Raw genomic sequence first — 24,830 nt, 5'->3', positions numbered from 1 at the left:
GACCCCAACTTAAGTCATTTATATTATCTTTTGGTGAAAAGTGCCGAGTTAATTACTATTGGTCTCTCACGTTACATTCTTGAGAGTGAAAAGTGGCCAAAAATGGCTGGAGTATGATTTAGTTCATTAGATAATTCATAGACACGGAGGAATGTATCGCTTAGTTTCACGTTAGCTGCAATATGTCGTGAATTTCTCATTATCGTGACGTCACCCATTTGTTTGACTGACTGAAACACTGTGCATTCAAGCACTGCATGTTAACTCATTTGGCCAATCACTGCTGCACTTGAGTGTGTTGACAATGGGTAGTATTTTCACTCCATTATCCCAACATTGCATCATCCCTGAAGTCAGAAACAAAAATCAAGCAAAAATGACTACGAACAACAAAGTCGCCATCCTGCTTCACTGCTGGTCGGAACTACAGATGGTGCATTTAATAAGAAAAATTTTTTTTATACAAAAAAAAATATATATATATATATATATGTATATATATATATATGCTGGTCATGTTTGCATGTAAAGTCCTTTACTAATTTATAACACTACACATTTGCTAAAGATGCCACATTAAGTACGACACATAATCAAACTTTTTGCGGAATATCTAATGAAGTATACAGCGAGCATTCAGGTGTCTCAGGAACGGAAGCGTGCAGCACCAGGAAATATGTGGGGATGCCAAGGCCTTTTGCCAGAAATTCTAAATTTTGGGAGAAAAAATACATAAGAAAGACGTATGCTGATGGCAAGATGATTAAATATACAGACATTTTTAAAGTTGAATTAATTCATTGTAGGTATTTGTAAGTTTTAATGAATTACTTATAAAAATTTTGTGAATTAACTATAAAACTTATAAAACTATATAACTGGCTTCATGTTATCACTGGCTTCATTGTTTGTAAGATTGTCTAACGAGTTCACTGACAACTAAACGTGTAAACTCTCCGATGTGGTTCCAACTACAAACCCTTCAAACCTAACTTTGGCTGTGGCCTCCAGTCTTTATAAAAGGGTTTCTTCTCTTTCGATTTAAAAGACATGTAGAAATGAATGAATGAATGACTGAATGGTTATAAACAACTATCAATCCTTTCAGCTCTTTAGGGAACACTCCTCGTCGTCTTTGGCCTTCATGAATAGTATCAAATCAATACTCCTGCACAAAGCTGTGCCACATATCAGACACTCCTACAACTTCCCTCATATTGACCAGAAAACTCCCTTTCAAGATGTAACAATCATCTCTCTTAAGTTTAACACCGTCTGAACCTCTTCTTCCTCTGAATGTGTCCAGGATATTAAAAGGTTGCTTTATAAAGTTTGTTTAATCACTGCTACAATCATAAAACTTCCAGTCATTTTGATATGAAAACCGATAATCTTGGATCATGTGATAGAGGACGTGTGTGTATTTTATTTTTGTTATTGTTGCTTGACATATCTACATGCAGCCTGTCACCTCACCCATGTTAAAAGACTATAGGTTTTCCACTTCTTCTATTTCGAGACTGGTTTTGTTTCAGTTCATGTTTTTTCTATCTTGAATTACTGACATGACACATGAAATCCTCCCTGATTAACTCATGGAGCTTTTCTGATGGCCCCTCTACCATGCACATTTTACATTATATCCTTCACTGCAACCGAGTCATGTGATGCAGAGCACCTTGTAAGCAGACACAAGTCCCCCTCAAGCACATCTACAGGGACCAGCTGTATCTTAGGTCCTGGTCATACCAGAGCAATTGAAAACGGCATTGTGCCATGTGAGGCTGAAAATGTTGTTGTTTGTATTTGAGGACTCCAGTTAGTCATGTTTTTCTAGTGCAACCACATGTAGTGAACAGGATAATATGAACGTTCAAGCATTTTTTTATCTGTCCATCTTCATGGTAGACACCCAATTAGTATATTTTTTTTGTAAAAATTGCATCTCCACTGACGATGATGCCATAAATGTACGTGAGCGAGCGACACAAGTAGCACGCTGGATCTGGAATTATTAGTGTTGTCGATCTCGGCATGCATGTACAGAAGAGGTATTTACCACGGCTGCTGTATGTGCAGCACTCTGCATTTCAGAATTACTCTATTTGCCCTGCTTGGATGCAGACAGAGATCAGTGTGTTTCAACAATTTTGCGCTCGAAATGCTGTTTTCAAAAAGTGCATTTACATTAACTTGCATCACCATTTTCATGCCAGCCAACATTAAGACACCATGAATGTTTACTGTTAGCAAGGAGGCTAAAAACTTCTGCACCACCAACACCAGCCTCAAGCCTCAAGCCCTTCTCTATAACGCTTCATGTGCAATCGCTACACTAAATATCGCAGGACAAGTCTAAAGGGAACTTTTGATCCTAATGTTAACTTAGCAGGAAAGCTTTCATAGTACTGAAGGGTATTGTGAATAAAAGCCTTGTCTGTGTGTATTTTGCAGGTGAACATCTCCGCGTATGTCCTCAGGGAAACACATGCTGCACCCAGGAAATGGAAGACAAATTTGGTCAGCAGAGTAAACAGGACTTTGAGAACCTGGTTGATGAAATGAGTCATGAACTGAGGAGCACCTTTGTTTCAAGACATCAAAGATTTGATGGTAAGTGTTTTTGTCCTTAACTCAGTGCACGAGTTTTGTTTCATGCATTCGGTCTCTCTCTCTCTCTCTTTTTTTTTTTTTTTCTCATTTCTGGATTGGCTTACCAGTCGGTCATTGTGGGACAAGTTGCTGCAGAAATGGAAATCAAAGCTCTGAGACTGTATGTGTGTTAATTTGAAAGGGTTCACTGGAGTTCTGTTGCTGTCCTCTCTCTGGAGGAGACGAGATGTGAAAATCTCATTAATGTGCCCGGGACTGGAGAGCACTTGTGTTGGATTAGACAAACATGCTTTCTCGTGCAACCGATTGACAGCCTCAACAGCAGCACCGGGCCAAACTGCATTATTAAAGTTGTTTGGTGGTCTCGTGCACTGTGTGATCTCGCCTTAAACTCACAGTGACTTTCTTGACCAGCACTCGTCCAGCGAGCGGAGGATCTGCTCATTACTGAAGCGAGCCACACTCTCCTCCTCCACCTGTCCCTCTTGGTGTCCTCCTTCATAAACTTTGCAGCTTCTAGTTACAGTTTAATGAGAAATAATAATCCTTCCAGCTACCAGCACCAGATCGTGTGGGCAGCAGCAAGTTAAGACTGCGGACAACGGAGGGTGGTAGAGGTGAAACGTAAACATCTGTGAGCATCTTTATTCACTTTTACATTTTCTTAGAAAGTACCTTTTATGCATCTTTTATTGAGTTGTTATACTTTTAGACACATTATTCAAGTAGATCATTAAACCTTATGATCATTTGTACTCAACACCTGAAAAATACAGTGGTTATAAGATCCTTCTACCTGAAACACTGGGAAATGTTTAGATTTCAGCAGGAATCTTTGGTTGCCCACACGATCGAGAAGAATTATGTTACAATTGTTGTCTCATCAGTGCCAGGATAAGAAAACTATTCTTTTGTGCTGCTCTCGGGAACAATGCCAATAGTGTGCGTTACAAGACAGGGAAATGTCAAAAACCACACAACACAAATTGGTAAGAAGTAGAGAAAGCCAAAGAAAATCTTTAATTGTGTTGTCAAGGGATCAGAAACCCTTGAAATACTGTATCTCTGAAGACAAGGTGAGTATTAGGAGGTAAAAAGCTGTCCTGTCCTATATCTACTAGATGTACACAACATCTGCTTGTGCTCAGGACATTTCATTTTGACGTCAAAATTTGTTACAAATCACACAGGCTTTCATTATTTTATTTTAATAATTGCAGTGTAGCAGGATCAGAACATTTTTTACATGGTTTCTTCCTTTTACCTTCAACAAATGCCGTACATTACAGAAGAGAAAACACAGGCTAAGCAGTCACTACATCCCTCTCCATAGCTCCAAGGTCAGTGAAAAGGACAAATGCACATATGTCAACAGAAATAAATACAAGAATAAAGCACGCATTAATAACAGTCCACTTTAGGGTAAAATACCCTCCAGGTACCACATTTCCTGGCAGAAGAGTGTGTGTGTGTGTGTGTGTGTGTGTGTGTGTGTGTGTGTGTGTGTGTGTGTGTGTGTGTGTGTGTGTGTGTGTGTGTGTGTGTGTGTGTGTAGGAAAAATGGGACTATGGGGGCATCGATAGACCTCACTGTAATAACAAAGGTATAACGGGACCTTGTTGTCTCGTAAAAATAGAGCTCTGGAGCTCTGAAGCCTCATTTATATACTATTTACTTATTTTGGTGAATATCTGAAACGTTTTGGATTCGCATATTATTTGTGCGAGAATCGTGCATTTAATGCTACTGTTAGTAATACATTCATGAGTCATTCTTATCCTTCCTCTACGAGCCTGCAGGTATCCCCAGTAGCACCACAGCGGGGTCCGGGAATAAGCTTCTTCAATGTGTCTTCTAAGAGCTTTGAATACTTCTCCCCACAAGGTGCACAGCTTGGAGGATGACCAAAATTAAGTGACTGACTGGCAGCTTGCGTTTCATCAATATGGACGTGGATACTTCATGCTGTATTTGGTTACAATTTGCAGTATTTTTGTTTTGCCAGTACCAGTGTACATCTCCTCCCAGACACTTAGTGGTTTGACCTTATTCGTTTCTTTCTTCCATTTCCGCCTTATGTGCCATGCATTTTGTGGTTTTTGAGTTAAAATATGTGGTATATTTGACTTGTTGGTTACAGCTCTCCCTTTTTCTTTTTCTACTCCTGTTAAAAGCCTTTCCATTGGTGCAGGTTCACACAACTTAGTGTTTTGGGGGTTGCCTGCTCTGAGATTATCACAATTCTATGTGAAACCGTAAAACACTGTAAACGCAAACAAGCCCACCAGAACTCCAAACTTGTTTTGTAACCGATTACATAAGAATATTTAAGTGATGTTAAATGTTTAAAGATAATATTTAAATAACTTATTTTATATTAACTTAAAATGCTTAACAACATCGCTTAAATATTCTTGTGTAATCTGTTACACAAAGAGTTTGGAGTTCTGTGAGCTTGTTTGGGCTTACAATGTAACTTAATTGTTAAAATCGAGAGCTCACTTTCAGGAGTGTCCCATTTCTCTCATTTTGAAGGATCCTGCTTCACAAGATTTAATGTTTGCGTCTATATTCAATAATTGTATGACAATGAGAAATAGACTGTCATGGCAATATCATAAAAAGGTTCATAAGATTTGAACCACACCTCCAAACATGGAAACAAAAGGGATCTTACTCTTCAACGGGAGGAGGTCAAAACACAGATGTCCATATTGAGCTCTCTAAATATATCCAGCATCAACAACTGAACGGTGCTTGAGTGATTTATTGTGCAATTTAATCCCTAGAAGTCAATTTCTTGTCTTCCCATGCTTGTGCCTTTCAAACTCTTCAACAGATTATATGAAACAATGCTATTGAGTTTCAGCATTCAGCCGTCTGATGATTGCACATTGCCCAGAAACTCAATGTCACAACTGCATGTCCAACGTCTTCCTGCAAGTTGGTTTTTTTTTTTTTTTTTTTCCAGGAATATGTGTTTCTCGGGCTCACATGTGATTCCTGGAAGCATACATTAATAAATAAATGTCATTTTGTTCATCTGCTGTCAGGAATGGTGACTATCATGAGGAAGCTTTACATACAGAGGGAAATGCGGTTTGTCCAGCAGCACTTAAAAGCACAACTTTGCCTCTTGGGGCTTGCTGCCACTGCCCATAATTTCATTAACATCAAAACACATGCCATATGCAGGTTTTTACGCAAGAGATTGAAGGGCTCCACTGACCTTTGGGGGAATAGATATGCTACAGGCTCGCGTTGTGCCTCTATACACCAACATAAATATGTTTGAATTAATTTTCTTTTATCTTTTTAAAGTTTACGATTTGTCAAGTTCTTTATTGTCCAATTTTTAAATGATGAAGAAAGAACATCCGAACAGCTCTGATATTGAGTCAGACCATATAGCTAAAGATCTAAACAATACAGAGCCTTCGGTTCACTTAGAAGCCCTTTGCCATCGATTCTACACCTGACTGTGGAGTTCCACCTACACAGAGTCGGTGTGTGTGTGTATATTTTCCTCTGCTTATGCAGACTGTGATGAGTGCTACTGTAGCTGCTAGTGGTTGGACAGCCCACACATTCTTGACACCGCAGCCTGTGTCACAGAGAAAGGGCACAGTCTCAACTTTGCCAAGACAACAACCACGCAGAAACATCCACAGCTGCTCAGGGAGACAGTAGAGTTGTGTGAAACCAAGGTAAGAAACGACTGAAGGAAACATTGCCACACGTACAGCTACACCAGCTGGAAATTAGTCATAAATGAGGTTTTCACCACACTTCACATTAGACGATTAATAGGAAATTGTCTATTAGAGAAAATGGGAAAAAGTATTGCCTTGAGAGAGAATTATTTTCTATTGTGCCCATTCAATTCCAACTCAGGGTACATAATTGTTAATCAATGTTTGGCCCTCCAGACCACAAACTCCACAATGCTGGGGCTCTCCTGGAGTAATAATGCTGTCGTCTACTGCGAGTCTTCTTTTATTATGTTACTTTCACATTGTTACTGGTGGCACCCATTGTTGTTGATCACATTGTTATGAAGTTGCTTAACTTTTCACAACCGTTTGGAGAACAAAAAAATAAATAAAAAATTGAAAAAGCTGATTCTTCCCTTGTTCAGGAGTCATCGTCGAAGTGCCCTTGAGCAAATCACTTAACCTGAAATTACTCCTCAAAAGCTGCCAACCATAGAAGACTTTCTCATGCTGGCTGGCGACCAGGTGCAAATATGTGTGACTAGATAAATGTGAAGCAGGCTGGTGTTGAAAAGGCCATGCAAAGTCAGCAGAATCTTTCTTGAGTCAAGAAGTCTCAGACCAAGGTAGGATTCAAGCAGAATGCCACAGTGTCTCCGTCACTATCGGGCCACTAAATCAATGTTACGATAGAGGTTTTTTTACATGCTGTATGTCGCAGAGGGCTATTCTGTTCAGCACAGTTTTTGTTTTATTATTACAAGCTCTGATGATGTCAAAGATACAACCAGTAAAGTAGTTTTCTCATAGGCCATGTTAACAATCTAAAGCAGACGTGTCAAACGTAGATGCCACTTGACCTGGCAAGTGTAGAAAAGACTGAATAATACATTCACTTTAAATGTTTTTGATAACAGAAACTGATTCATAATTCATTTACTTGGTATTGCGGTGTTTTAATAAGAATAACGGACATAACACAACACTGAGACCTGAGCCAATGGATCTGTAAGGGAATATTTATAGAAAAATGCATGCTGAACTGCATTAAAAAATTAATTTTGGTGGCTTTTTTAACTTTGTTTTGACCGAGGAAGAATAATTAAAAATGGCATAGTATTGAAATTGCATGACACATTCATACATGTATTCACTTAATAAAATAACGCATTTGGAATTGTTTAAATTGAAAGTTGTTGATGCTACTATGTCACTGGTCCGGTCCACTCAAGATCTCTTTGTCCAGCTTCAGGATGAAGGGGACTGCCACAAATAATATATTGGACGTTGAATATGTATGCTTTGATTCACCAGCTGTGATTCACCTTGAATATCTCTACTTCTAATTGGCAACGTGTGACTCCCAATAGCTCAGCCACGGAAATCGCCACAAAGAAATGGAGACATGAAAGGTCAAGCTGTCTCGCTCTCTGCAGCAGCAGAGCAGCTCGCTCTGGACGGGCAGTTCGTGTCAGGCCGATCAGCGACCCCCGCTTATGATTGACGTCTTCTCAACGTGAACTAGGAGAGACTGGATGCCAAGCCTCGTGCTGTACGTTAGGCACTCTTGGTAGATATGAAGCCGGAGGCTCGCTACTTCGTTTACTGTCTGTGGATATGTCAGAGAAAGAAACGTGCGCCTCGCTGCTGTTAGCGGTTTACTCTGCTGCATGGGGGCCAACAAATTACGATAATTATTAAATTTTTTGCAGTTCACTGAGGGCAGCTTTGCTAATAAATTACAAGTAGTTACTGTATGACAATATATAACTTACAGGAATATATTTGATCTGACAAATCATCAGGGAAAAGTAGTTATCGATTTGTTTTTACCCATGCAATTGCAATTGTCTATCTTGAAAATCAGATACTGCTTCTTAATATTGATTTCCTTTTCAAGGAATAAATGCAAATATATGTTTGTTACCAGTTTTCATGCAAATTGAACATTTATTCAAATAAGTGGATGTGCTACAAAGATGATTGTGGGTGTTTTTGTAGAACATAATCAAACATTTTCAAATACAATCAATTTTAACTGACTTACTTCCCGGTAAGTAAGTGGTTGGATTATTTTAAAAGTTAAATCTAATTTCCTATACACACTCTCAATATTAATTTTTAACACAAAATGAAGTGAAGCTGCAGAGCATCAATTTGTGTTTTGAGTAGGTGAGGGTAACACGGAGGCTCCAGCTTGTACAAATGAATGGGATTGAGACTCTGAAGTAATTACTCTGAGTCATTGTGTTGACTTCTAAATTGCACATGAAGCCTTTTTTTTTATTGTGGCCAATTATCTGGATGTTTGCTGGGGCAGGTTAACCCACATTGTAAAATGTCCTTCCACTTTTATCCCATAAAACATCCGACCAGTTGTAAATAGTTTGTTAAAAAAAGGAGTATTAAGCAGTACTCTATTCATTTTAGGTTTTGATTACAGCCTGTGTCAGTGTGCAAAAATAAATTCCATTTCCAGTGGCTCAGATATTTATGCGATCCAATTAAAACGTGGTTTGCTATGACGTGATGTCCACATTATTTTTGTTATTTTTAAAGTCATACACTGTATTCGCTCAAATGAAGTGAGTGTTAGCGGAAAACCAATCATTTTATTATTCTTCATTGGCTGGTCGCAGTTCAGTAGACTCTTTTGTAATTAATTCTACAGGCCACTTCCCACGAGGGCTTTCATTGCAGATGTTATTCTTTTCACAGCTATCTCTGGCAGTTTTGTTTTATACATGGTTTTAGGCAAAGATTTGGGTTTTGGGTGTCCACCTAAAAAATCTGGGTGTTTAAAATCTTTTTCATGGGCGGTAAATAGAGATACACTTTAAACGGTGGATTCTAATGCATTCTGGACTACTAAATACTACATTGTTTGCTTCTTATAGTAATATATTTTCCTGTTCTCCCTGACATTTTTGCTGATGCATCCGATATCCTTTCTTGCTTAGTTAGAACTTTTTCTTTTTTCTTTCAAGGTAATAGCTTTTCATTGGTGTTGGTTTTCAATTGTACCTGTACCTAACTCACCTCACTCCAAACTTCACTCCATGTGCTTGTTTAAACTCCCTGTAGTTGACACATTGATTCTCTCTGCACCCTAAACTGTGCACCTGTAGACTCTGAACTCTTATTATTACTTACTCTGCTTATTTGTTATCTGCAAGCCACCTACAGCTCAGTCCCAAGACCTAGTATGTCACAGTCATACATATATTGCTGATGGAGCAAGTATGATTGTCAATACTTATATCAAAATCAGCATTTTCACAGCAAATAATATTTTATACACATATTTCAGACGGCTTTGAGCGACACGCTCGCTACTTTTTTCTGCTGTCTTTTCCGAAAATTGACCGTCCAAATGACGGCCTGACGGCTCACTGCCGAAAACCACGGTTTTATGCAACCAAATCAAGTTGACTTCGTCATCTCCAGAATCTGTGGCCTGCTTATGAATGAAATTCATGCCATGTGCCTTTTCCATCATGTGGCTCCAAACAATTCAAATAGAAACGCAGTGTTTCACGATTGGTGAAATAGATGCCTGACATATCTGACATCTCGGAGACCATCCTTCAGTAGGTTTCTGTAGAAGCACAGACACAGAGGCTTTCTCTTCATATCAGAAAGAATGACTGTTTACCTCAGCACATCTCCAAGCACACAGTGAGAAGTTGGAGCCAAACTGAGCTTTATCAGTGAAATGTTATAAGCTCACTGCAAGTTGGGAGTGTTTGAAACGTTGCTGTCCTGCAATTCAGTATCATTATCCTCTGCTTGCAACCATTTATTTGGACAGACGTCTTAATTACTAATATACGTTTAGGATTTATGTTAGTATGTTCCCAATAATTTTTACTGTTTGACATTTTACTTATTTTATTGCTGAATGTGATCCCTCTCATGAATTTTCTCTAATTAGATGATGATGTCTTTTTCAACCTAATATTTCAGTTACTCAATTATACTGATGAATTCATTTTTCACTGTAATCACTCCAAAGCAGAGCTCAGAATAATATCAAAAATGCTTTGCTCTAATTACATCAATTACATTCAATTATTAACACGGCTAAACATGACCACATTGTATTTTATTTTTTCCCGAAGTGCACCTTTTTAAGTGAAATGCCATCATTAATCAGCATGCATATCGTTTAGCTTTGTCTCATTACCAAAAACAAGCCGCTGAAACACAAATCATGCTGGTAGCCTTGCATATTTAAATAGGAAATTATTTAAATAAAATTGCTCACTGAAATACTTTGCCCTAATGTGGGTACTCATAAAATACACATTACGGTAATGTACCTGAAGATGAAAGAAGTTGATAGTTCCTATGAGAAATACAAAAGTGTGTCAAACTGTGGTAATTAAATTAGGCAGCATTACAATTAACAGACTCTGGTTCTCGATATGATATCCTATTGAGGCAGAAAGTAATTGTGTAAAGAAGAGCAAGCATGTGTCATGTGATAAAAGCAGTTTTGGTTGATTGAATTGATGATGGATTTTTTACCCTTTCAAGTTAATGGTGCTGTCAAGAGCAACTGTGGGGTAGTAAAGTTCTCATGTCCTAATGCTTTGAAACTGGGAGCTGACGAAGCTATTGATTATTCAGGCAATTGGTCGAGGAATCAAATTTTAAAAAAAAGAAATTCATTAAGTCACGAAGCTTAATTTAACAGTAATATATGATAGAGACAATACTAAAAGTCAGATAAATGAACAACCAATTCAATTCTTAAAAATCTTTATTGACAGACTTTGGTGGCATTATTCTTTAAAGAAAGAAAAGAGTCCATTCTGGTGTCATCAGCATATTCTGGATTTACAAAATGACAAAATTAAAGATGGCCCAAAAAACTTAAACACACAGTATTGCCATGTTACACTCTTGTTTTGTTTCAAAAATAAACAAAAAATAGTAACTTACCACATAACTTTTTTAGAAGTTGTGAAAAAAACGAAAAAAATAAAACTTATCCCTAAAAAAACTAACCCAAACCCAGAATTGTATTTTTTTCTGTATATTAATCTAACTACACCGATCTAATACACTTTTGGAACATAATTCCTCAACAGGTGGTCACTACAATATTTCCCCCCGTCAATCAGTCACCATTCAGTTACTTGTACATTATTTACATTCCATAATCTACACGAGTAATCACTGACCTAAATATACTTTTGTGAACGTGACATTAACATTCCTGTTGTGTTTGCTCGGCAGACTCGATGCATGTGGCTCAGATGCTGTAGGACAGAGGAACTGCTGCTATGGGAAGCTAATTCCGTTTTCCAGTTCGTGCATTCTACTGTGTTTTGCTTTGGGTTTAACTGATAATCGTCCCACCCTTTTGACAGTTTCCGCCGTTTCCCCTGCGGGTTGTTTTATTCTCCCTGCGCTTTATGGCATCCAAAGCAGAAGTGAGTCTGCCGTGCATGTGTCGTGCATAGGAGTGAATGAAATGAAGCCTTGAAGCATTTCAGTAATCAAGTTACTCAAATACCTCGAGTAATAGTTTCGGCCCATACTCACTCCCTTAACAATTAAGCTGTTTTATTCAGTCTTGCGGAATTTTAACACACTGACTTCCTGTTTGTCACAACCGTTTAAAGCCCTGGTGATGTGACTTAACTGCTGAACAACTAAGGACACATCTGCGATGTAAGAGTACCTTCTCAGCATTGCTCCATTCTCGCCATTAATGTATATGATGACAAGCTTGTTCAGTGTATTTCTGAACTCTGACATCCATGTTTCCTGGTGTTGTCACGTAAACTCAGCTTGAACGCGACATAATATGAAGGGAGTTAATGATAACGTGGCTTTAAGTAAAAAATTGTATTTGCAATATACAAAGCACTTTGTATTTTGTGAGTGTTACTACTTTGGAAATTAAACTTACTTTAGTGGTATTGATCTAACAATGTAGACGTGATGATGGAAAGAGAAGTGCCTTTTTTCCTCATTTCATATTTTCCCTGTTTTCTTGAGAACTAATAACCGCTTGAAGCCCTCAACACTTTTGTTACCTCTGTAATACGTAGCTGTAATGTGAGTCAGAGGCGATATATATATATTCCTGTTAAATGATGGTTGCTCATGGAGATTCAGCTCCATCATATATTTAGCTCAGGATTCTGACTTAAGTTGCTTACATGCTGTGGTGGAACAAGACTTGAATGTTCTTTTGTACTAATTCAAAAATGATGCAGGTTTAATATGAAGAATTTCACTCACCTTCCTGGGGCACATTTATTTATATAGTATTTAGACAAGTGTTTTACAAAGTGAAATGCATTTTAAGGGACATTAAAGCTCAGTTGGAATTTATTTTAAGTAAAATCAAGACAAACATCGCAGACCCTGCATAAAGAGATATATATGAAGCAGAAAGCAACACAATAGAAATATAAAACTATAGGTGAACTAAATAGTAAGTTACATTTTTACTTCACTGCTGAGCAGCCAGTACTACTAGTTTAAGTCCTAATTCAAGTAAGCTGGCAGTTTGAGTCGCTCTCGGATTAGTTTGTTCCTCCGGTGAGGAGCATTGAAACAAAAGGCTGCCTGATTCACCTCACTTTGATTTTGGGTGGAGTAAATCAGGGTCTGGGTACTTTATAACATACAAATAAATTAGAGATTTAGGCCCGTGGATGTTTGGTGCTATTGTAGACAAGTAATATTATTTGATTGCAAGTGTATCTTTGGAAACACAGGAAGCCAACACCTCGACAGAAGCCTCAGTGGGAAGTGCTCTGCTCTCCTGGTGTTGATCAGTGCTCTGAGAGCAGCTTTGTGGAAGAGTTGTAGCTGTTTCATGGATTTTTACTGAAACTTGTGACAAGTAACACAGTGTTATCACCCTGCTGCATTGGTTAGAGAGAGTCAAACTTTCTCTGCTCTCATCAGCTGTATTCCATGTAGCAGGTGCTCAGTGACAGGTTTCGTCCTGAAAATGCAGTCAGCATAATGTCATACGATGCCGACGCTGAAACAGAAAGTGTGTCAGGGAGTACCTGGAGGCGTTCGTTCCTGGGAGAACATGCAAACTGCACAGAAAAGGCACAACTGCTGGCAAAAATTGTTTGGTTTGTTCAAATTGTTTTGATTGCATGTAGGGTACTTAGGAAATAAAAATATGTGTGTGTGTGTGTGTGTGTGTGCGTGTGTGTGTGTGTGTGTGTGTGTGTGTGTGTGTGTGTGTGTGTGTGTGTGTGTGTGTGTGTGTGTGTGTGTGTGTGTGTGTGTGTGTGTGTGTGTGTGTGTGTGTGTGTGTGTGTGTGTGTGATCAGATTGGTTATCGTTCCCACATCATAACAAAGATTGACAAATAGAAAGACAATAATATAAATAATGAAATCACTTCCTTATAAGAGCAAAACAGCTGCATGCATCATGTCGACTGATTTTCATTTCATTCCTAACTTGTCAGTGATCCATTGTGTGCTGATCAGGGATGACCAAAGGACCACATGAGGTCTGCTGACTATATAATGGCCCTGGTCTGTTGTAGGCTGTCAAGGCTTCTTTACTACAAAACAAAAATGATGAAAGCAAATGCTAAATTTGTGCAAATTGTGGCTTTTATTTGGATGTATTACCTGGTAAAACATCTTAATTTAGGCCTGAAAGGTTTTCTCAGTGCTATTCTTCATAGTGCTATTCTTCATAGTATTCTCTTTATGGCACTGCTTCTTCTTTTGATGAGTCCCCGCACAGTTAAACACGTGAATTCTGAAATCTTTGAATGCCTGGACTATCACTATTGATTGCTACTTGATACTGAATATTGTCATATCACTTTCTGGTGAGTGATGGAGTTGATTAGGCAAAGAACAAGTGCTTCCTCAAATAATGAAAATCCAGCATTCCAGACTAAGTGTATAATGCACTCATGATCATACTGAAGGTTAATGAATTATGCGTCATCTGACAGCCTTATGCTTCCAGCATCTGGAGCAATCCTCTTGTGCATATAGGAAGTCAGTCAGCAATATACACCATATCCTTTTTATAACGTACTGTCAGGTGTCTGGGGGTTTACATGTGGCACTGCAGACCTCTTGTACAGCAAACATAGAAGTTATTGTTTTCCAGAGATATATAAAGAAGGGCTCCATTCGTTTTCAATAGTTGCTCACTTGAAGTAAAATTGAAGAGAACTGTCAAAACTCCCCCATAATATAAATCAGCAGACACCCTAATTGATTCTTTATTTGAGTATTTTGGTTGCATTTGCCGTCGGCGCCGCAATCAAGCAGAGTTCCTTTTAAGCCCCACAATCTACGTCTCCACATCGAATGTCATATTTTTGTCAGTGTTTCCATTTCGAAAATAAATACAGAAATGTTTCCAGTGCATGTTATGAAAGCACATTACGTGCTCCTCTTACACAGTAATCTTTGTATACACAGTCAAATGTGGGACGGAATTGGACAATAATGCTTTCTTCTTTTCTTCTGAACCCAGAATTCTTCCTGGAGCTGCTGGAGAATACCGAGAGGTCCCTGAATGAGATGTTTGTGAGGACTTACGGAAAGCCTTACATGCAGAACTCGGAGGTCTTTGAAAACCTGTTTGCTGAGCTGAAGCGCTATTACACAGGAGGGAATGTTAACCTGGAGGAGATGCTTAATGACTTTTGGTCACGGCTGCTGGAGCGTATGTTCACACTGCTCAACTCCCAGTATGTCATCACTGAGGACTATCTGGAGTGTATCAGTAAGTACACCGACCAGCTCAAGCCCTTTGGAGACGTGCCCAGGAAGCTCAAGGCTCAGGTTACCCGTGCATTCATCGCCGCACGCACATTTGTCCAAGGGCTCTCTGTTGGTCGGGAGGTGGCCCAAAGAGTGTCTAAGGTAAAACTTTACACTGCTTCTAATAAAATAAAAACATTTTCGTATATATGTGCCTGTTTATGTCGGCTACTGAACCAAAACAAACGTGTGGTAATTTGGTTTCGCTCTATATCTGGAAGAAAATAACAAATTTGACCTCAACCAAAGACAAAAATTTGATGCTCACCTGGATTTAATAAACCCAATGTCTGGCTTGTTTTGTGCTTCTGCAATAAGTATTGATTTCTCCAAGATTTTCACATCACCAAGTCTCTTTGTGGCTAACAAGTAGAGATTTCAGGCTCAAGAGAGCGTGTTCAGTTGTTCTTTCTAGAAAACAGTGTTGAAAGGTGTGCGGATTGCTTGGGAGATGGGCCAAACCTGTAAAAATGCTCCCAAAAAAATTTCTACCTTCACCGATTATTGCACTCTTGCTAAATATTTGCTCAGCCGACATATAGCTGCTATTAATCATGCTGTTGCCGTGGTACTCTGCTTGATACGGCGTAATCTCAATGCATCTGTTCCAATATATATCACACTGCCTGGAGAGTGTATGTTGTTTTGATCATGTGCAAACACACAAAAAAGCGAAAGCTTGGATTTAGATGCATTTAACATTAATGAGGTTGTTTCTACACATTGACTTGGGGTGAGAGGCTTTGATTCAGTTCACTAAATCCCCAGCTCCTGATTTTTTTTCCACTGCTATCTTCATATAAGTTAGATTTGATTACCAACACTATAATAAATATTTATAGAGCCACTGTACAACATATGGCCTACAGCTAGCAAAAACATAGTAACTCTCAATCATGAGTGGCAGAGAGAAAAAAGAAGACACTGCTGCTCTCCCTTTAAAAAAACAGTTCTGCCTCTGTGCACTCGTTGAACTTTAAGTATGTTCCCTTCACTTCCCGTCTACCCCCACCCCCCACCCCCCCCGTCTACCCCCCGTCTACCCCCCCGTCTACCCCCCGTCTACCCCCCACCACCAATAGTAGCGGCGAGGCTCGTTCAGAGGATGTGTTAGTTAGTATGCGTTTACTGAGTTACACTCTGCGTTTCTTTTGAGTCGGCATGTCCCAGCGTCACCTCTTGACATTTCAGTGGGAACTGAGATCCAGGTCATGTGTCTGGGACTGCAGCCCTTTGATCCCCGGGGTATTCACTCATCATGAGGGATTGGGTGTAAGCATAATGAAAACGGACACCCTGCTGGAGGTGTCACTTTCACGGCAGCCCTAAGATGTGGCATCCATGCTTATTACTACTGGGATATATAGTTTTATTGAATTAAAGGAGATGATTTCTTTTTCCTCCTGTGTGCAAGATGAAGCCTGCACAGCTTTGAGGAAGCACAATCTCATATCTGGACCTCACACATTCAGCTCTGACGTATGCCAGGTCTTCTATTCATTTCAATCCAATTCAGTCTCATTATCATTGTGCCAATTACAGCACAGTCTTGCCTGTTCATCTGTGTCTGTTTATTGGAAGTGAAGAAAAATCTTATCATCATGGACGCTAGAGATTTTTTAGAACGTACTTTTTGCTATATGCCAGCTACGCCTTCTGTTATATGAAAGCATTTACTTACAATAAATGTACTGTGTTTGATGAGGGACTGTGTGAAAGCCACTGTGACCTTTGACAGCCTTCATTTGTTTCATGTAAGGCAAAGTTCATTCTATTTATTTGTTTACAGTGAGTTTGTTTTGTATAATGACTTAAACAGTTACATCTATGTTTAATACAGTCAGGCTCAAAATACTAAAAAAACAATAATCCATCTCACTGAAAGGTTGTATAGCAGTTACTTAGGCTCTCATTTAGATCTTGCAAGAGAAGAATTTTGCAGACTGTTGATCTATTCAACAGACGTTAACAGCTGTATTTAAGTCATATTTTAAAGCAATAATAGCTTTTCTGTGTATCATTTCTTTAATTCACATCCTTATTTGAATTCATATCAATTCACTCGCTTCATTAGTTAGGCTATGTTCATTAACACAGTTTGTAAAGGAACGGTAGAGCCATCTTTGTTATTGCAGTGAAGGGAACAACATAAAATTGACATATTGTAGGTTTATTTAATAGCAGCACATGTAAATGAATGAATAAATCAATAATAAATGAACTATCACAGTGATATTGAGAACAAGATTACAACTAATGCAATAATGGATTGTTTCTTGACCTCTAAATCTACTTTTACTTGTTGTTTTGTTCCTATATGTTGTGCTGCAGGCTTATAGCTGTGTCAGAGCTCTCTTTTGTGTGCACAGCTCTGTGGGGCTACAAAAATCTATTTGCTCCTCTCCTTATGATTCTTGTCACTGCATGGATATAAAAGTAGGGGTCGAAGCACATCAAACATTAACACACATCGCCAAGATTGGGTCATCTCTCAAATTTCCAGACTTGGAAGAAGGTCAACCGTGCTCCTTTCTCCTTCAGCCTTGACTACTGTAACTCACTGGGGCTGAACAATGGGCCTCAGCCAACAAAGTTTAGCTCTGCCAACAAACTTTTATCACCTTCAAGAGAACGGAGCCCACGTATTTTGTGGGGTTGCACTTAGCTGTCCATTTCATAATTAAAAAGTTTTTATTGCTTGCTTTATAAGTGGTGGTTGTCACCTCAATACTTCCACATGTGGTCTGCCAATTCTCAAAAAACAAAACAGCTCCACCGATGCTTGATATTGAGATCGCTGCTTTGGCAACATCCTTTCAGCCTTTCAAGTGGTGTTAAAAAATCTCAGCGAGTCACAAAGGATTGCTTGTTGATTTTTCACCTGGACCTTAGTTTTATACAATGACATGTGAAGCAATTTCTTTCCTCCTCCATCTTCACAATGAAGTCATTTAGCACAAATTTTTGTCCAAAGCCATATTACGATACCTTAAATCATCTCACAACATATCTTTCACTCTCCACTAAAAGAATAACAGAGCATTTTGTTGAGTGTTGATTTTTGTGAGGAAATTAGATATGAGTATGTGATTGCAAGTTGCGGCATAGTGTGAAATGTCAGGTGTCTTGACTGAAAGATGCTTAATTCGACGCTTGTTGGTGCTTCACGGAACTGAGAAAATAGTCCATTAACTGCGACCCAGGAGCTTTCATTTCCACATCTCAACAGGACTCCAAAGTGTAAGCATTTGCATGTGGAGAGTGAGAATGTTGAGTGCTGCTCTCTCTTCAGAAATCAGCTTTAGTAGGTCACACAGTCACTCTTATGTTTGCAATCTCAGATGTCGCTATACTAACTCACACATGGCAAAATGTTGATAACATTTTGCTCTTTATACAGACTCGTGACCTGGATATTATACAGTAGCCGATGATCCAGCTGATTGATCCCTGATTATTGTAAGATGGCTTAAATAAGACATATGGTAACAGACTGTATACAGTATTCAAATCAGTTTCATTCATAATAAAGCAATGTTTTTCAAATAATTTGTACAAAAGTCTCATCTTATTTTGGATCTAAATAGGCTAAATGGCAGTGGAATTAAACAAATCAGGCTTTTTATTAAAACAAAGATGCAGCTTAATAAAGTTATCAACCTCAATCCAAAACAAAACCAACAGCAAATATCAATGCTGCCATCAGAAAAGCAGCTCCCTTCAGCAGGAGTCCCCCAGCAGACGCTCCCCACAGTGAGAACGAAAACCTCCAATCAGTGTATCTGTATGCACGCGCAGACTGTTTACTTCATGGTGAAGAGTCACGATGTGTGGGGGAGCTGGTGTGAGTGAGGCAGCAGCTCCTGAAAGTTCACAGCAGACACACGTACATAACTGGCCCTCAATGGTTCGTCATAATCTGCAGTAGCCTATGAATGCCACATTTTATTTTATTTTTTTCTCGTGCACGGACACTTCGAAGCTTCAGCCACTTCTCCAGCACGTTCATTGGTGTTTTCCTTCCAAGTGTTGGCTCCAGGGGAGGCTGATGTTTCTGGGTCTGGACATCAATAGGCTCTTCACCTCTTCGCCTCTGCTCTCTTTTACAACATCCACAGTGGTTAAGAGTTGACGTTACTTGAGAGGAGGCAAATGAATAGGCTACTTTCTCAATATAGATCAGTGACTTGGAATTAGAACCAGTTTTTTTATGTGCACAATGCCTAATTAAGCTGTCAATGCCTCTAATTTGCCACCTCTTGAAAGGCAAACGAAGGACTTGTAAATCAATGGTTTAATTTGTTTCAGGACCAAAGTCAGACACACATGTTGGGCTCACTGTGGTTTCAGTGAAGGTTGAGAAATTGTATTATTGTCATGCCATTCCAGCAAATTCGGAATTGAATTGTTGCTAAAAAAAAAAAAAAAAAAAGATTTTGCTGTGACCAAACCAATATAAATGTTTTAGTGACTGTAATAACATGCTGCAGCTCTGGCTCCTCAGGTTTTATTGTATGTCTATGGTCTAATTGTCCATTCGTCTATTGATCTCAGGCAAATGCCTCAATAAATCCATGCCTTTTCTCTTGCTGTATCACAGTGTGGATATCTGATGACTCATTCTGCACACAGGTGTTTAATAAGGCAGTATTCAACTTAAAAGCACATCCACTCCTCCACTCCACTTCTGGACTAGCTGTTTTCATCAGGATGAGCTAAAGATACAAAAATCAAACCTCTCACCTCATTTCACTGGGACTTGAACCATTTATAATGAACGTGTTTATTCTCTGACTGTCTGTCTATCAGTAAATCACTGTCTGGTGTCTAAACTAAAAAAAAACAAAAAAAACTAGACTCAATTTAATAGTTGTACTATGTTTAATGGTTGTCAATGTTAAATAACCAGCCAGTGAAAAACACAGACAATAATGACTATTTTTAATATCTATTTAATCACATCTTAGCAGCTTTATCTTCATATCTTCTTACTACACCATTTTAATGTAATTCATTGAAGTTGTGCAGTTTGGCTAAACTTGAAACAAATGTCTTTTAGCTGTTAAACCCTGCTGCAGTGTTGAGATAATGTGTTTTTAAAGTTATTTTTATGAGGATCATGCCTCAAGCAGCCTTGCTGATTTTTAGTTGGGTCTTTCAAATTTCTGCTTTAATGTATATTAGAACTCTTCATCTTCTGTATTTACTTTTTTCAATACGGCTTTATCCAGCTTAGGGTTTAGTGGGCGCCGGACTCGATCCTCAGCCAATAAAGGAGGAAGGCAGACCGGATCACCAGTCTTATCACAGGACAAAGGATGCATGTTTTTTGGTCTATGAGAGGAAGAAGGCAAAAAACAAACATATGCACACACAGGAGAACATGCAAGCTGTACTGAAATGGATATTCTCACTGACCGTGCTCATGAAATCAGCAAACTGTAAATGTGAATGTTTTTGTCTTTAAAAAAAAAAGCTCTTTACTGAACTCTTACCATTTGAGATTTCTAAACCTTTCTTCCCGTTTTACAGGATACTTATAAAACTGTTGAAAGCATTCAGAAAGCAGAGTGACACAAAAATCTGACAATTCTGAGAGCTCGAAATTATACAAATGCTTTAATCATATTTAATTGGTGCTGCCCACATACTAATGACCGCTCGCGCTCCGTGTCCCTGCAGGTGAGCAGCACGCCGGCCTGCATCAGAGCACTGACAAAGATGCTGTACTGCCCCTTTTGTCAGGGCATGCCAGCAGTGAAACCCTGTAAGAATTACTGCCTGAACGTCATGAAGGGCTGCTTGGCCAACCAAGCCGATCTGGACCCGGAGTGGAATCAGTACATCGGTAAGTGTCGTCCAGCATGGCTACGGCAAGTTTCACCCCCGAGCTCTGCAGGTGTGTTCGTCTTCCCCTCAGGGTTACTGCAGGTCTCTCAAGAAATGGAGAAAAGTGTCATTATCTAATAAATCAAATTTGAAGCGTTACAAAGTCTTGAACAATTAAGTATCGTTTTAGTACCGTAGATTTTATTGAATTTATTGAAGTTACACAAATGTAGAGGTGCAAAAAAAATCATAGAATTGTTATTCCCATTTCAAGATTTATCTAAAACAGTGATGATTAATTATACATTTAGATTCATTGCACATTTAAGGGAATATCACGTCTTTCTTTTATTCCATTTTAGCTTCTACAAATATAATTTCGGAAGCTCAGATCTTTATTCATTTTTTTTTTTATAATTTTTTTACCAAAGGCTTGTCACTTTAAAGTATTTAACTAAATCCTTCAAAAGTTTTAATTTAAGAATTCTAGAATTTTCTGATGACATTATTCACTAATTAGAATGGTTTTAGATGCACTAGTTTTGTAAATCAGATTTTGTTTTTGCTGTTTTTCAGTTATATCAGTCACATCACAGCACAAAAACTACACACTAAAGCCATTATGAAACCCATAAGCACTTAAAAATGTTTGTGTTTTAGCTGGTTACACTTGTTAAGCACGAGCTGTTGATATTCTCATGTGTGAGGCTGCTGTTACACTGATTAAATGTGATTGCAGTAAAGCTGTTCAAAGGCTCCAAAAGTTGATGTACTGTTTGTTGTAAAGTGTTCTTGTTGGCAGTATTGACATCTATCCCACATTGTTTTTAATCTGATATGAATCCATTTTGAGTCCCTTAGTAAAGCCGACTCCAGCTCTGTTCAGCTGAGCGTTCATGTTGAATGGGAATGAATTTAAATGCTTCAAGGCTGTTTTTTTCTAATTATTTGTACCATTTCACAAGTTTGAACTTGAAATAAGACAATAATAGCTTCTTTTTTTTAAAGATTTGTAGAGATACCTTTAAGTCTTTAGCTGTTGCAACCTGGACAATACATGTACTGCTCTGCAGGTTATTATTAATTTGAAAAGCAACGAATGCATGCGGTAGATATAGAGGCCAACAGCACATGTTACATCATGGTCGCACTCCACATTAATGAACCTCTCTAATTGCGTTTTTCATTTTCACCATTAACTCATAGCTGTACGCTGCTTTGCAAAGAGTTGCACATTAATTGCAGACCAAAAAGTGACACGACACGCTTTAAACTGGACCAATAATAGTTTGTGTGGAATAATCTTCCAAGCTGCAAACTTCAACAATGTCCTGAAAGCAGTTTAAAGAGTAAAACGCAGGACATATGGGTGTTGATTAGGTGACAGTGGGAGAACTTGCACACCTTTTCCAATACAGATTGGTTTCTAATGCCACATGCAGTGCTCAGAGTTTTTCAGTTATTTGTCATGCTCGTAAGAAAAACACAACGCCGTGGTCAAAAAGAAAGGCTTTTGGCTCTGTGGGTATCACTTCCTGCAAGCTGCATTTAAATAAGACTGAATGTATAATGCAGAAATATTTAAATTTATGTAGTTTGAATTTCTACAAGGTTAAGTCACACAGTCGGTGAAACTGAATTAATTTGCAGATTTCTTCTTTCTTTGACTTTTTGCTCACTTTGGTTGCCTCCACAGTCTTGGTGTTAATGCATTTTATTTATCTTGATTGTTAATCACTCCACACTGATTTTGATCAGCCTTTATAAATACGTCGAACAAGACAACAATGATAACGCAGATCAAAAACATGCACTTTGTCAGGAGGCGGGTTTAAAGACGCCGCTCTGCTGCATAGAAGGATATCACTTTCTATTTTAAGAAAGATGGTGGTGTTGTCGCTTTTTGACAACATCAGTTTTATTGACACCCATGGAGCCTTCAGATAAGGACTGCTTTTATTTGTTCTTGTCATTTATCCGTCAACATTTCTCGCATAAAAATATGTTTTTAATGAGATTTTTCCCCTCCCGCTGGGCTAAACGGTGACTGGTAAAGAGGCAAAAGTGCATCGCAAGTAGTGCCAAGTTTGTGAAGAGAAATTCAAAAGGAAATGTGTACCGATCAGATACCAAACCGCTAACATGAATGAGCTTGATGGAAAGATAAGAAATACAAAATGTTAGCGATTCTTTAAGTCTCAGATAAATATAAAAGACACTAACTGCCCCAAATAGAGTAAAATACACCACAAATTGTCCCCCAGTAATGGATTAAATATGAACATTGATTGTGAGGGATCTTGGTTTGAATCCAGAGTGTAACAAGAAGGGCAGAAACTCAGCAAGTCTACGTTGTAACTGAACACGGATCAACAAAAAAGACACAGCTAAAATAAATACAATTAAAAAAAAACCTGTGGTGAGACTTGATTTCAAGAAATAATCAAATCGATATTGAGGCTTTGTAATTATTTAATCACATCCCAGAATGTCTTTTTTTTTCCATCTTTGCTGAGACCTGTCTTGTTGATGCTGAAGGTTTTTGCATGGTTCATTGAGCATGCTGGGATATGTAAATGCTTTGCATCCAAACAAATATGATTTGGGAAAACGGCCCCATGTCTTATATGACTATATATCATAACAGCTCATCAAATATGATTAATAAAGGTTTGTTTTTGTTTTTTTCATCATCTAACAAGGCAATAGAGGATTTTTAAGTGATTCACAAATCTGTGTACAAGCTCATTCAGGTTTAACTAATGAAGTACAAGAAAATGCATGATTTAATCTCATTTCTCTTGAGATTTCATTACAAACAAGTACTTTTCAGTACAAATGTTTCAGGCACAAGGACTTCTTTGAAATATGTTGTTGTGAGTAGGTGTTATTCATGAAATACTATATTACCGAGGTCAGTGAATAGGCACCACTCTGAGCCGTTAAAGCCACGGGACAGGTACGTTACTCACAGCAGTTTAGTTGCATGTCTCGGTATTCCTGTGGATTTAAGCCGTGCTGGCTCGCTTGCTTCCCTCTCCTTTTGTAATCCCCGGTGCACTCAGTGATGTCGAGATCACATCTCGGTGGAACCGCTGCATCTGCCCCGGAACTCTTTGCTTTGCTCCTGACCATTTGTTTCTGACGCTGCTCGCACGCTTGGGGTCATTTCCTTGCGGCAGAGCGATTTTGGGACCATTTTATCTGGTTATGGGATTAGATTACAAGCATGCAAAGTGAGCGAACCATGAAGTGGTAAGCATAGCCGAACAAAATTTAAGATCCCTGGGCTGAATCTGAACAAACCGCAGGAGAACAGCTTTTACAATCTGCCTTCTGCTTGAGCATACTTAGCGTACATTAACAGACAAGCGCCCGTTAGCACAAAAAAGCAGATCCAGGGCATCACCGCAACTGTCTGCGTGATGAATGTTTTTCAAGTAATTACTTCCCTTTAAGCCCTTATTTTGTGCTGTATCTCCTGAAAATGGGATTAGTTTTATTTCCTTTTAGAGGACTGGCTGATGTTTAGTGTTCTTCCCGAGATCCTCGCACATTTGGCATGTCGCCATTTTATTGTTGTGGTGTAGCACCAGCTTGAGTAACCTGGTGACCTTGATACAAGTGAAAAAACAAAAAAAAAGTTCTGTGCTGGTCTTTGTGAAGGCCATCGGGACTCTGTGGACCAGCGAAGCAAAACAATGAGCAGCAGCTCCACAAGGGTGAAATCTGCAGAGAGCTTCAGGGTAAAGCTGTGCAGCACCACTCTTTTTATTTTTATTTTCACCAGGCGATTTACTTCATTTATATTGTAAGAAAAACATCTCAACCTATTCTGAAGCACTGATTTTTTAAATGGCTATACATTTATATGAAATTTGTGTATAAGTG

At 38.7% G+C, this 24,830-nt stretch overlaps 1 protein-coding gene across 1 annotated transcript in view; it reads left to right on the top strand.

Moving 5' to 3' along the window:
- LOC308131307 (glypican-6-like) overlaps positions 1-24,830 on the top strand; it is a 91,393-nt gene that overhangs the window by 19,509 nt on the left and 47,054 nt on the right. The window contains exons 2-4 of the mRNA XM_080498004.1: positions 2,455-2,613; positions 14,821-15,212; positions 20,793-20,958. Coding sequence (XP_080354130.1) covers positions 2,455-2,613; positions 14,821-15,212; positions 20,793-20,958 — 717 coding nt within the window. The remainder of the gene's footprint in view (positions 1-2,454; positions 2,614-14,820; positions 15,213-20,792; positions 20,959-24,830) is intronic.

Source organism: Blennius ocellaris (genome assembly GCF_963422515.1).
Source record: "Blennius ocellaris genome assembly, chromosome: 6".
NCBI lineage: Eukaryota > Metazoa > Chordata > Actinopteri > Blenniiformes > Blenniidae > Blennius > Blennius ocellaris.
This window is presented reverse-complemented; position numbering and strand designations above follow the sequence as displayed.